The sequence below is a fragment of the Salvelinus namaycush genome, chromosome 6, assembly GCF_016432855.1.
Source record: "Salvelinus namaycush isolate Seneca chromosome 6, SaNama_1.0, whole genome shotgun sequence".
NCBI lineage: Eukaryota > Metazoa > Chordata > Actinopteri > Salmoniformes > Salmonidae > Salvelinus > Salvelinus namaycush.
In genome coordinates, this window is record NC_052312.1 from 26,518,042 (window position 1) to 26,531,423 (window position 13,382).

General features: G+C 42.9%; 1 protein-coding gene across 1 annotated transcript in view; it reads right to left on the reverse strand.

Moving 5' to 3' along the window:
• LOC120049308 (sodium/potassium/calcium exchanger 2-like) overlaps window positions 1-13,382 on the reverse strand; it is a 151,859-nt gene that overhangs the window by 96,317 nt on the left and 42,160 nt on the right. Inside the window, exon 2 of the mRNA XM_038995558.1 lies at window positions 5,764-5,773. Within this exon, the coding sequence (XP_038851486.1) occupies window positions 5,764-5,773 (10 nt within the window). The remainder of the gene's footprint in view (window positions 1-5,763; window positions 5,774-13,382) is intronic.

The window sequence follows — 13,382 nt, forward strand, 5'->3', positions numbered from 1 at the left end:
TAATATTTGTTTATTTGTAACCATTCAGAAAATGTGGACATTCCTGAATTAATTAGTGAATCAAAGTTATTGTGTTATAAAACCAAAGTGGTATCATCAGCAAAGAGAATGGGAAGTACGGTAGAAGATACAGCAGCAAGGTCATTGATATGGATTAGGAAAAACAAAGGTCCAATTATCAAACACTTTGGGACGCCACAGGATATCTTGGCCCTGGTAGATGCACAGCCGTTGCATAAACAAATTGTTCTCTATCATAAACATAACTATATTACCAATTATATTTATTATCATGAAAACCATAATAATACAATTTAAAAAGTAATATTTCATGATCAACCGTGTCAAACGCTTTGGATGAATCTAAAAAGATGCCAAGAGAGTATTTATTAATGTTAAGGTCTGTAAATATTTCCTCCACAAGTTGCAAAAGAGCCATGTCGTGGAGTAGATTTTACGAAAACAATATTGGTGCTCATATAGAATACAGTGTTGATTTAAATGTTTCAACATTATACACCAATATTTCTAGGATTTTAGAAAACATAGTACAGATATTGGGCGATAATTTGTAAAAGATATTGGATCCCCAGATTTATAGAGGCGGATAACTTTGGCAATTTTAAAATCTTTAGAAACAATACCAGTTTGCATAGATTAGGTGAAGATATACAGTACCAGTCAAAAGTTTGGACACAGCTACTTATTCAAGGGAAAAACATTATTCCATGAAGCTGGTTGAGAGAATGCCAAGAGTGTGCAAAGCTGTCATCAGGGCAAAGGGTGGGTACTTTGAAGAATCTAATATATTAAATATATTTTGGTTTTGGTTTTTGGTTACGACATAATTCCATATGTCTTATTTCATAGTTTTGATATCTTCACTATTATTCTACAATGTAGAACATTGGCTACATTTTAAAAATAAAGAAAAACCCTTAAATTAGAACAGTGCCTTCGGAAAGTATTCAGACCCCTTGACTTTTTTCACATTTTGTTATGTTAACAGCTGTATTCTAACACATCGATATATAGCCTAATAAGCAACTAATTCTAAAACACAGAAATATTGTCATTTTATCAATCAGAAATTACAGTCCCTGCCGCTGAAAAACATCCCAACAGCATGATGCTGCTACCACCATGCTTCACCGTAGGGATGGTGCCAGGTTTCCTCCAGATGTGATGCTTGGCAAACAGTTTAATCTTGGTTTAATTAGACCAGAGAATCTTGTTTCTAATGGTCTGTGAGTCTTTAGGTGCCTTTTGGCAAACTCCAAGAGCGCTGTCATGTGCCTTTTACTGAGGAGTGGCTTCTGTCTGGCCTCTCCACCATAAAGGCCTGATTGGTGGAGTGCTGCAGAGATGGTTGTCTGCAGCACTCCACCAATCAGATGAACAGATGAACTCTGGAGCTCTGTCATAGTGACCATCGGGTTCTTGGTCACCTTCCTGACCAAGTCCCTTCTGCCCGGATTGCTCAATTTGGCTGGGCGCCCAGCTCTAGGAAGAGTCTTGGTGGTTCCAAAATTATTCCATTTAAGAATGATGGAGGCCACTGTGTTCCTGGGGACCTACAATACTGCAGACATTTTTTGGTACCCTTCCCCAGATCTGTGCCTCGACACAATCCTGTCTCGGAGCTCTATGGACAATTCCTTCGACCTCATGGCTTGGTTTTTGCTCTGACATACACTGCCAACTGTGGGAACTTATAAAGACAGGTGTGTGCCTTTCCAAATCATGTCCAATCAATTGAATTGACCACAGGTAGACTCCAATCAAGTTGTAGAAACATCTCAAGGATGATCAATAAAAACAGGATGCACCTGAGCTCATTTTCTTTGTCTCATACCAAAGGGTCTCAATACTTATGTAAATAAGGTTTCAGTTTTTTAAAATAGTTTTGCAAACATTTCTAAAAACCTGTTTTTGCGTTGTCATTAAGGTTTTAATAAATTTTTGTTTAAGTCTGTAACGTAACAAAATGTGGAAAAAGTCAAGGGATCTGAATACTTTCCGAAGGCACTGTAGGCAACTATAAATGACAAAACCTGCCATTTTCAACCGTATACAAGATGACCGGGGCTGTGAGTGGAAAGGTCTACATCTCGTAGATCGATCAAACTTTCGCCGTACTTCACTTCATTGTCAAATTAGACATACAGTACAAGTCAACAAACGCGATCACAGGGATGGCTAAATCTAGAGGTCCCGTTGATCTCTACGTTATTAGGTAAATCTGCGTTTTTTTTGTGCCCTGTGTATGCAATGATCTGCAGAGCTCTCTGCACCTTGATGCTCTGTTAACTCTAAGGCAGTTCAGGTTGTGAATGGAAGACCTCCTTGTTGAGGAATGGGATTGCTTTTCTTACAATATTTACAAGAAATGTATGTTTTTATTACATTGTATTTGTAAATGTTGTATAATTTGTGCACATGTAGGGCTCCCTAGCCAGAGAGGCCTTGGTCTCAATGGGATTTCCCTGATAAAATAAAGGTTAAATAACATTTTATAAAAAAAACAAATTACCAATACTGTATGTACATTTGAAGTCGGAAGTTTACATACACTTAGGTTTTCAACCTCTCCACAAATTTCTTGTTAACAAACTATAGTTTTGGCAAGTTGGTTAGGACATCTGCTTTTTGCATGACACAAGTATTTTTTCCAACAATTGTTTACAGACAGATTATTTCACCTTTAATTCGCTGTATCACAATTCCAGTGGGTCAGAAGTTTACATACACTATGTTGACTGTGTCTTTAAACAGCTTGGAAAATTCCAGAAAATTATGTCATGGCTTTAGAAGCTTCTGATAGGCTAATTGACATCATTTGAGTCAATTGGAGGTGTACCTGTGGATGTATTTCAAGGCCTACCTTCAAACTCAGTGCCTCTTTGCTTGACATCATGGGAAAATCATGGGGAAATCAGCCAAAACCTCAGAAAAAGAATTGTAGACCTCCACAAGTCTGGTTCATCCTTGAAAGCAATTTCCAAATGCCTGTCTCACAGCAGTCGGTTGGTGATGCTTCTATTGTACAACATTACAATAGAAGGATGCCCGCGCCCCGTAGACCTCCCGGGTGGCGCAGTGGTCTAGGGCACTGCATCGCAGTGCTAGCTGCGCCACCAGAGTCTCTGGGTTCGCACCCAGGCTGGGCTGGGTTCGCGCCCAGGCTCTGTCGCAGCCGGCCACAACCGGGAGGTCCGTGGGGCGACGCACAATTGGCATAGCGTTGTCCGGGTTAGGGAGGGTTTGGCCGGTAGGGATATCCTTGTCTCAGTATGTAAAAATGTAATAAAATGTATGCACTCTACTGTAGGTCGCTCTGGATAAGAGCGTCTGCTAAATGACTAAAATGTAAAATGTAAATGTAAATAGCCAGCAGTTGACCAGTACGTGCGTACAGTGCGGCAGTATGTCACAGGCTGTCAGTCACCCCTTTGAGAACTGTCTGTCTAGATGCACCGATTCAACATTAATTTGTTGAGCAGCAAAACTGAGCTGTTTTTCGCCTCTGCCATACGGCTTCTTAGATTTACCTAGAGAAGATAATAATAATGATCTTCAAGGAAGGAGGGGGGGAAGGAACAACAAGTCAAGAAGCCAGCCACTTGCAAATTAGTACCCCTTCATTTTTCTAACAAGCAGAACTAATTACAGGAGCTGCCAAATCATTGATTTCCCACAAGGCAATGTTCCACATGCCCAACAAAACTGAGCCAAAATTGCTCTCCCTGAAACAGGCTGCTCTTGTTGGTGGGAGGCAAGTGGAGAAATAATGCTGTGTCATTTTCACAAATGCATGCATAAAGCAAACATATTTATTGATCAGTATGAACTGCATTATTACAATATTACCAAGCTCACAGGCAATAAATTCTGCTGCAAAACCTACTTCCCCCTGAGGGATAGTAACACTTATTAGTACTACAACTACTACTACTATTACCACTGTTGCTGCGGCTAATACTACAACAACTTCAAAAGAGATTGAGCTACATGGGAATGACAGTGATTTCAATACATAAACAAAGTCAATGGGAGAGAAGAAAACAAGTGTGACCACAGTAGTTCTCCTAAGATTTAGTGTATTATGTGTAACATAAACTGAAACGCTAACCCTCTCTCACAGCAGTCGGTTGGTGCTGCTTCTATTGTACAACATTACAATAGAAGGATGCCCGCGCCCCGCAGAGATCATTGCGGCGGGGTCAGGATGTTTCATGCTGCAGGCGGGAGCGGGTGGTCAGACAGACAACTTTGGGATGAAAATATTTTTGTTGTCCTGCAGATTATTTAGAAACGGTCATCTTTCTGCTTTGTATGTGTTAGCCTACCTATTGTACTAAAAGTACGGATTTTAGACATTATTCACACAAGGAATCCGCTGCTTAAACTTTAGTAGCCTACCTCTCCTCTCCTAGTTGGGCGTGCGAGTTCAAGTGCGCCTATGTGTGGTCTCATTGAAATAGAGTTGGCTGCCTACATGGGCGGAGAATCCCGTGGCATTTAACTTAAATATGAAATTAAATATGTTTAGACTGTAGTTTACAAGTGTCTGTAAATAAATATTGATAATGGAAAGAAGTGGAGGGCGCTCAACCAACGTGAGTCGAGGTGCAATCAACATTTTTATCATCAGTGAAAAAGAAAAGGCACAACGCGCATAGGTTAGGCTACTATAGTGAGCAAGCATTGTGCCTTTTCATTTTCAATAAGTATTGATTACCCATTTATTTGTTTCTGCCTGCAAATCGTCCTCCTAAAAGATGGGCAAAATTATATATGCAAAATGTAGCAAGTGTCGCTGTCATAATTTTTGCTGCTTCAAGTTAAGTAGCCATACATGTGAGATCAGGTGCGTGTGGTCTCAAATAAATAGAGTAGGCTATAGCCTATGCTTGGATGGAAAAGCACGGGGCAGTTATCTTTCCAAAGAAATGTACTTCCTAATTAAGCAATAAGCCCGAGGGGGTGTGGTATATGCCCAATATACCACGGCTAAGGGCTGTTCTGTGCACGACGCAACACGGAGGGCCTGGAAGCAGCCCTTAACAATGGTATATTGGCAATGTACCACAAACACCCAAGGTGGCTTATTGCTTTTATAAACTGGTTACCAAAATAAATAGAGCAGCAGTTTTGTCATACCCGTGGTATATGGTCTGATATACCACGGCTTTCAGGCAATCAGCATTCAAGGCTCGAACCAACCAGTCAATAAATATGATTAGGCTATAGTTTACTACATTGCCTAGAAATAAGTATTGATCACCAATATTTCTCCGTCTGAAAATCTTCCCACTCCTAAAAAGTAAGCTATAAAAATAGCTCAAGAGAAAGTGCAAGTCTCTCCAACTGCTTTCTTCAAACCACATTTTGCATATAGCCCAGTAATACAGATAACATAATATAACGGGACACGTGCTAAACTTTTTTTGTAACACATTGTTTATTGCCCCTAGGGCGCAAAATTGCTGGGACCATGGCTGGCAAGTGAGCTGCGTCACATACGCCTAAAATAACATTGTGGAACTGCGGTTGCGTTTGGGACCAGCTGCTGGTGCAGACGGGAGTGGGATGAAGAAATCAGTCCTGCTCAGACCTCTACATTACAGCACAAAGTCCCCTCGGGATGAACACTGAGGATACCAGTGCCCTTCAAGCGATGCTTTTACAGTGGCTACATTAGCTTTCAAAATAGCCAGTATCGATTGAGCTTCCAGTTTCTCCTTTGTCTCAGTTCTTCACCTTGAGTATCCTTGCCACGTGTGACGTTGAAGCTTGAAAAAGTACCAAGGCCAGCAGAATTGCTTTACATGTGTCCAAGAGGCAAGTGCAACCAAATAGGGATGGATGGATGTTATGACCTATTTGACATGGGAGGGGCCCATTTCATTCTAAATAAAATTATCAAAGAGAGAATTGCTCCTCTGTATTGCATTGTATCGTCTTGTGTCTTAGACCTGATGAAGATTAAACATTTTGAGGCTATTCTGAGATGAGGTGCTCAAATAGGCATCTGTATCAGCCTGGTCCTGTGTTTGGATATACATTGTGATACCATGACAACCAGAACACCTGCACAATTAAAGCTAAATTATTGTGTAGACACAGAATTGAATAGAGCATTATAAATTGTTTATGAAGGAGAACTGGCTGCAATCCAGGATTTCTCCAGTCTAGTTATTGCTAGACCTGCAAACAGCTAAACGTATCATTTCAAGGCGTTGATACAATGCTATTGAAATTATACTGTGAACCATTTTTACGATTATCGAAGTATCTAACAATATCCTGAAAGCGAGACAAATGTTTCAAAGATACTGAAAACCATCTGCACACCTCAGTCCTCAGGGCCTAAAACAACAGTGGGACAAACAATGGTCAAATCAATTGAAAAGGCCACTTCAGAACACATGCTCATTAAGCATCAAAGGGAGAGAAGCGGCTCACAGTCTATTCAGATTTTCTTCTCTGCAAGAGCCTGGAGTCCGGCAGACCATCCTTATGGTTGCCTTACGGGCCAAATGGTTTGAACTGTTTAAACAGTCCTCGCATTGCCTTAATAAGGACCATGTAGCATTTAAACAGATCAACTCTTGCATGGAGGGAAATTGTATAGGCAGTAAAATAGCTTTCCCAATGGGGCAGGGGCTGCTGTCTAAGGTGCTTTTTTTTGTGTTGCTTGTAAATCGTTGTATTTTTTTGTATTTGCATTTATTAGGGATCCCCATTAGCCCCATTCCCCATTAGATCCCCAAGACAGTAGCTACTCTTCCTAGGGTCCAAACACACCAAAGCACCCACATTCCATATAAAACAAAAGATAAAACAGTGAACTATGTTTGTACTGAATGAGCTAAAGATAAAACAATACATCATATAACATCCCTACACCACCACATATCCACAACACAAAATGTTCAATACCACCATACAACAATATCACAATTTGTGAGCATGCATGTTTCTGTACTTTTGCATGTCTCTTCAGAGTCCCCTCTGTTCCATAAGGTGTATCTTTACCTGCTTTTTAAATCTGAATCTACTGCTTGCATCAGTTACCTGATGTGGAATAGAGTTCCATGTAGTCATGGCTCTATGTAGTACTGTGCGCCTCCCATAGTCTGTTCTGGACTTGGGGACTGTGAAGAGACCTCCGGTGTCATGTCTTGTGGGGTATGCATGGGTGTCCGAGCTGTGTGCTAGTATTTTAATCAGACAGATTGGTACATTCAGCTTGTCAACACCTCTTACAAAAACAAGTAATGATGAAGTCAATCTCTCCTCCACTTTGAGACATGAGAGATTGACATGCATGTCATCAACGTTAGCTCTCCATGCACTTTTAAGGGCCAGCCATGCTGCCCTGTTCTGAGCCAACTGCAATTGTCCTAAGTCCCTCTTTGTGGCACCTGACCACACTACTGAACAGTAGTATAGGTGCGACAAAACCAGGGCCTGTAGGACCAGCCTTGTTGATAGTGTTGTTAAGAAGGCAGAGCAGCACCTTTTTATGGACATACTTCTCCCCATCTTAGCTACTGTTGTATCAATATGTTTTGACCATGACAGTTTACAATCCAGGGTTACTCCAAGCAGTTTAGTCACCTCAACTTGCTCAATTTCCACATTATTCATTACAAGATGTAAACTCAGCAAAAAAAGAAACGTCCTCTCACTGTCAACTGCGTTTATTTTCAGCAAACTTAACATGTGTAAATATATGTATGAACATAAGTTTCAACAACTGAGACATAAACTGAACAAGTTCCACAGACATGTGACTAACAGAAATGGAATAATGTGTCCCTGAACAAAAGGGGGGGGGGGGGGGGGTCTAAATCAAAAGTAACAGCCAGTATCTGGTGTGGCCACCAGCTGCATTAAGTACTGCAGTTTATCTCCTCCTCATGGACTGCACCAGATTTGCCAGTTCTTGCTGTGAGATGTTACCCCACTCTTCCACCAAGAGACCTGCAAGTTCCCGGACATTTCTGGGGGAATGGCCCTAGCCCTCACCCGCCGATACAACAGGTCCCAGACGTGCTCAATGGGATTGAGATCCGGGCTCTTCGCTGGCCATGGCAGAACACTAACATTCTTGTCTTGCAGGAAATCATGCACAGAACGAGCAGTATGGCTGGTGGCATTGTCATGCTGGAGGGTCATGTCAGGATGAGCATGCAGGAAGGGTACCACATGAGGGAGGAGGATGTCTTCCCTGTAATGCACAGCGTTGAGATTGCCTGCAATGACAACAAGCTCAGTCCGATGATGATGTGACACACCGCCCCAGACCATGACGGACCCTCCACCTCCAAATCAATCCCACTCCAGAGGTCAGGCCTCGGTGTAACACTCATTCCTTCGACGATAAACGCGAATCCGACCATCACCCCTGGTGTGACAAAACCGGGACTCGTCAGTGAAGAGCACTTTTTGCCAGTCCTGACTGGTCCAGCGACGGTGGGTTTTTGCCTAAACAGCTACCCTGGGGAATTCCTGATTCTACCTGGATTAAATTTGAGAGGCTTCCATTAAAGAACACCCTCTGTGTGCTGTTAGACAAGTAACTCTTTATCCACATTATAGCAGGGGGTGTATAGCCAGAACACATACGTTTTTCTAGCAGCAGACTATGATCGATAATGTCAAAAACTGCACTGAAGTCTAACAACAGCCCCCACAATCATTATCAGCCCCCACAATCATTATCATACATTTCTCTCAGCCAATCATCAGTCATTTGTGTAAGTGTCCTTCCCTATATGCGTGCTGAAAGTCTGTTGTCAATTTGTTTACTGTGAAATAGTATTGTGTCGCTTATTTGGGCCAGTAAAGGGGGCTTTACTATTATTGAGTAGTGGAATGACCTGAGTGCACACACTTTCTAGTGGGCTTAAATTGAAGATGTGGCAAATAGGAGTGGCAATATTGTCTCTTATTATCCTCAGTAATTTTCCATCTAGATTTTCAGACTCTGCTGGCTTGTCATTGTTGATAGACAACAATACTTTTTTCACCTCTTCCACACTGACTTTAAGGAATTCAAAAGTACAATTATTGTCTTTCATAATTTGGTCAGATATACTTGGATGTATAGTGTCACTGTTTGTTGCTGGCATGTCATCCCTAAGTTTGCTTATCTTGCCAATGAAAAGGTAATTAAAGTAGTTGGCAATATCAGTGGGTTTTGTGATAAATGAGCCATCTGATTCAATGAATGATGGAGCCGAGTAGGCTTTTCCCCCCAAAATGTCATTTATGTCACACCCTGATCTGTTTCACCTGTCTTTGTGCTTGTCTTCACCCCCCTCCAGGTGTCGACCATCTTCCCCATTATCCCCAGTGTATTTATACCTGTGTTCTCTGTTTGACTGTTGCCAGTTCGTTTTGTTCATCAAGCCTACCAGCGTTTTCCATTGCTCGTGTCTGTTTCTAGTTCCTATTTTTCCCGGTTTTGACCATTCTGCCTCCCCTGACCCTGAGCCTGCCTGCCGTTCTGTACCTTGTCACTTCACACTGGATTTTGTGATTTTGTTTTGCCTGCTTCTGTTCTAGTAATAAACTTTTGTTACTTTGACGTGACAATTTAAGGTGCTCCAAAGCTTTTTACTATCATTCTTTATATAATTTATCTTTGTTTCATAGTGTAGTTACTTTTTATTTAGCTTAGTCATGTGATTTCTTAATTTGCAGTACGTTTGCCAATCAGTTGGGCTGCCATACTTATTTGCCATACCTTTTTCCTCATCCCTCTCAACCATACAATTTTTCAATTCCTCATCAATCCAAGGGGATTAACAGTTTTTACAGTCATTTTCTTAATGGTGTCATGCCTTGATCTGTTTCACCTGTCTTTGTGCTTGTCTCCACCCCCCTCCAGGTGTTGCCCATCTTCCCCATTACCACCTGGGTATTTATACCTGTGTTTTCTGTCTGTCTGTTGCCAGTGCATCTTGTTTGTCAAGCTTACCAGCATTTGTCCTGTCAGCTCCTTTCTTTTTCCCTGCCTCTTTTTTTCTCGTCCTCCTGGTTTTTGACCCTTGCCTGTCCTGACCTTGTACCCTCCTGCCTGACTACCCTGCCCGTCCCAGAACCTGAGCCTGCCTGCCGTCCTGTACCTTTGTCCCATCTCTGGATTACTGAATTACCCTGACCCTGAGCATGCCTGCCTTGACCTGCCGTTGGCCTGCCCCTGGTGTTACATTAAACATTGTTACTGCACACGGTCTGCACTTGGGTCTCACCTTGATTCCTGATAGTACGAACTGGCCATGACTGACCCAGCAGACCCGGGCCAGCTGCGCGACGCCATCTCCTCCCAAGGAGCCGCCATCGGGAGGCACGAGGAACTGCTTCGTGGCCTTATAGAGGTGGTCTAAACGTTGGCTGAACGCCATGACCGGCCATTGAACAGTTTGCTAGAGCAATTCTGTGGTTGTCTGGGAGGCAGCCTACCACGGTGGTAGCCCCACAGCTCCTCAGCTGCTAGCAGCGCCGTCTCATCGGCCACTCCACCTTCTCGGGAGCCCCGTGTACCCCCCCACCAACGCTTCAATTGAGAGTCGAGCACCTGTCGGGCATTTCTAGCTCAATATGACCTCATTTTCGTGCTTCAGCCCTCCTCCTTCTCTCGGATCGCTCCAAGGTAGCCTATCTCATCACGTTGATGTCCAGGAGGGCTCTCACCTGGGCTACTGCTGTATGGGAACAGCAGCCGGCCATATGCGTTAGTCTGGAGGGGTTCGTGGAAGAGGTGAAGAAGTTTTTTTCCGCCCCGTTCTCCAGGAGAGAAGCTGCCCGGAAGCTTTGGCAGGACTCCTGTAGTGTGGCTGACCATGCAGTGGATTTCCGCACGTTGGCAGCAGAGAGCGCTTGAAACCAGGAAGCACTGTTCAATATGTTCCTGCATGACGTCTCGGAGGAGGTCAAGGACGAGCTTGCTGCTCGGGAGTTACCTATGGATCTCGATTCCCACATCGCTTTGACCATCCGCATCGATGGGCGACTATGGGAACAACGGAGGGAGAGGAAATTCAAATTCGTTCCCATGGGATTCCACGGTACCTCTGAGTCATCCCAGAAGTCCCCGACCATCCCGTTGCTGAGAGAACCCGAGGCTTCCCAACCTGCCCCGAGATTCGCTGAGTCGCCGCTTCCCGAGCATATGCAAATAGGTAGAGCTGGGTTATCGCCAGCGGAACGGCAATACAGGATCAACACGTAGAGGCGTCTGTATTGAAGGACTCTTGGTCATTTTGTGTCCTCTTGTCCTTAAAAGAGATCAGGCTCACTGGTAGGAGCGAGAATTCTGGTGGGCCATATGGAGAACTTTCCTGCTTCCCTTGCTCGCACCCCTGTTCCTGCCTTTCTGTTGTGGGGTAGCCAGTCTAAATCTCTCCGGGTCCTCATTGACTCTGGAGCCGATGAGAGTTTTTTGGATGCTACCCTGGCTTCCGAGCATATGAATCACTACAACACTTATTGTATGACCTCTTATACACTATATTAGGCCCAGTCTTTGAAACTTTGGTTTTCCTAGATATGGCTATTATATTGTGATCACTATATCCTATGGATTTGGATACTGCTTTAAAGGAAATGTCTGCAGCATTAGCAAAGATGTGATCAATGCATATTGATGATTTCATTCCTGTGCTGTTTGTAAATACCCTAGTAGGTTGACTAACAACCTGAAACAGTTTGCAGGCACTGATTACACTTTGAAGTTTTTTCTTGATAGGGCAGCTTGATGAGAGGAAGTCGATATTTAAATCACCCAGAAAATATACTTATCTGTTGATATCATATACATTATCAAGCATTTCACACATATTATCCAGATACTGACTGTTAGCACTTGGTGGTCTATAGCAATAATTGGATTTAGGTGAATGTGGTTCTTTATATAGACCGCAACACCGCCCCGTTGGAATTTCTGTCTTTTCGGTAGTCAGAATATGAATATCATCTGTTACAAGCAGTTATTAACTTCATGGACCTTCTCAGGCTGCATATGTTAATATGAAATATTTTTAGCACTTTTCTGGGTTGCTTGATTATTTTTAATGAATTACTGGGAAGCTTATCAGAAGTAGACTTGCTCATGTTATTTATATTGGAGCTGATAGTGCAGGGTGAGCTGCACAAAGTGGTCTTCCTACTAGGGCACACCTAGTGTTAACAGTGTAACTCTGGTTCATAGGCTCATGATTACTGTATACAATAGCTGTAGGATCAACAGAGGTATTCAGGTCAATTAGTGGGACATAAATTAAGTTACTTACATTGTGTCTGCCAACGCCCCTAGGATAATGTACATGTGATGCAGCATTATGAAGACTCATTGTCACAATGGTAGGGATTAACTGAGCCCGTCTTGGGTCATTGATAAGTCATTGCTTCAACGCAGACTTGAAATATGTGGACAGTCCTCTAGGACTCTGTCCTTGTCTATCAATGTTTTGTTACAGTACTTGTCATGTTTTGTGTTTTTTTGTGGACCCCAGGAAGAATAGCTTCTGCTTCGGCAACATCTAATGAGGATCCGAATAAATTTATGATTAACGAGACGTGGTGTGATCATAACAACATACAGGAACTCAAGTCCTTTTGTTCAAAAGACCTAGAATTCCTTACAATCAAATGCCGACCGCATTATCTACCAAGAGAATTCTCTTCGATTATAATCACAGTCGTGTATATCCCCCCCAAGCAGACACATCGACGGCCCTGAAAGAACTTCATTGGACTCTATGTAAACAGGAAACCACATATCCTGAGACTGCATTTATTGTAGCTGGGGATTTTAACAAGGCTAATCTGAAAACAAGGCTCCCTAAATTTTATCAGCATATCGAACGCGCGACCCGGGCTGGCAAAACCCTGGATCATTGTTACTCTAACTTCCGTGACGCATACAAAGCCCTCCCCCGCCCTCCTTTCGGAAAATCTGACCACGACTTAATTTTGTTGCTCCCAGCCTATAGACAGAAACTAAAACAGGAAACGCCCATGCTCAGGTCTGTTCAACGCTGGTCCGACCAATCGGATTCCACGCTTCAAGATTGCTTCAATCACGTGGACTGGGATATGTTCCGCATAGCGTCGGACAATAACATTGATGAATACGCTGATTCGGTGAGCTAGTTTATTAGTAAGTGCATCGGTGATGTTGTACCCACAGTGACAATTAAAACCTTCCCCAACCAGAAACCGTGGATTGATGGCAGCATTCGTGCAAAACTGAAAGCGCAAACCACTGCTTTTAATCAGGGCAAGGCGACCGGAAACATGACCGAATACAAACAGTGTAGCTATTCCCTCCGCAAGGCAATCAAACAAGCTAAGCGTCAGTATAG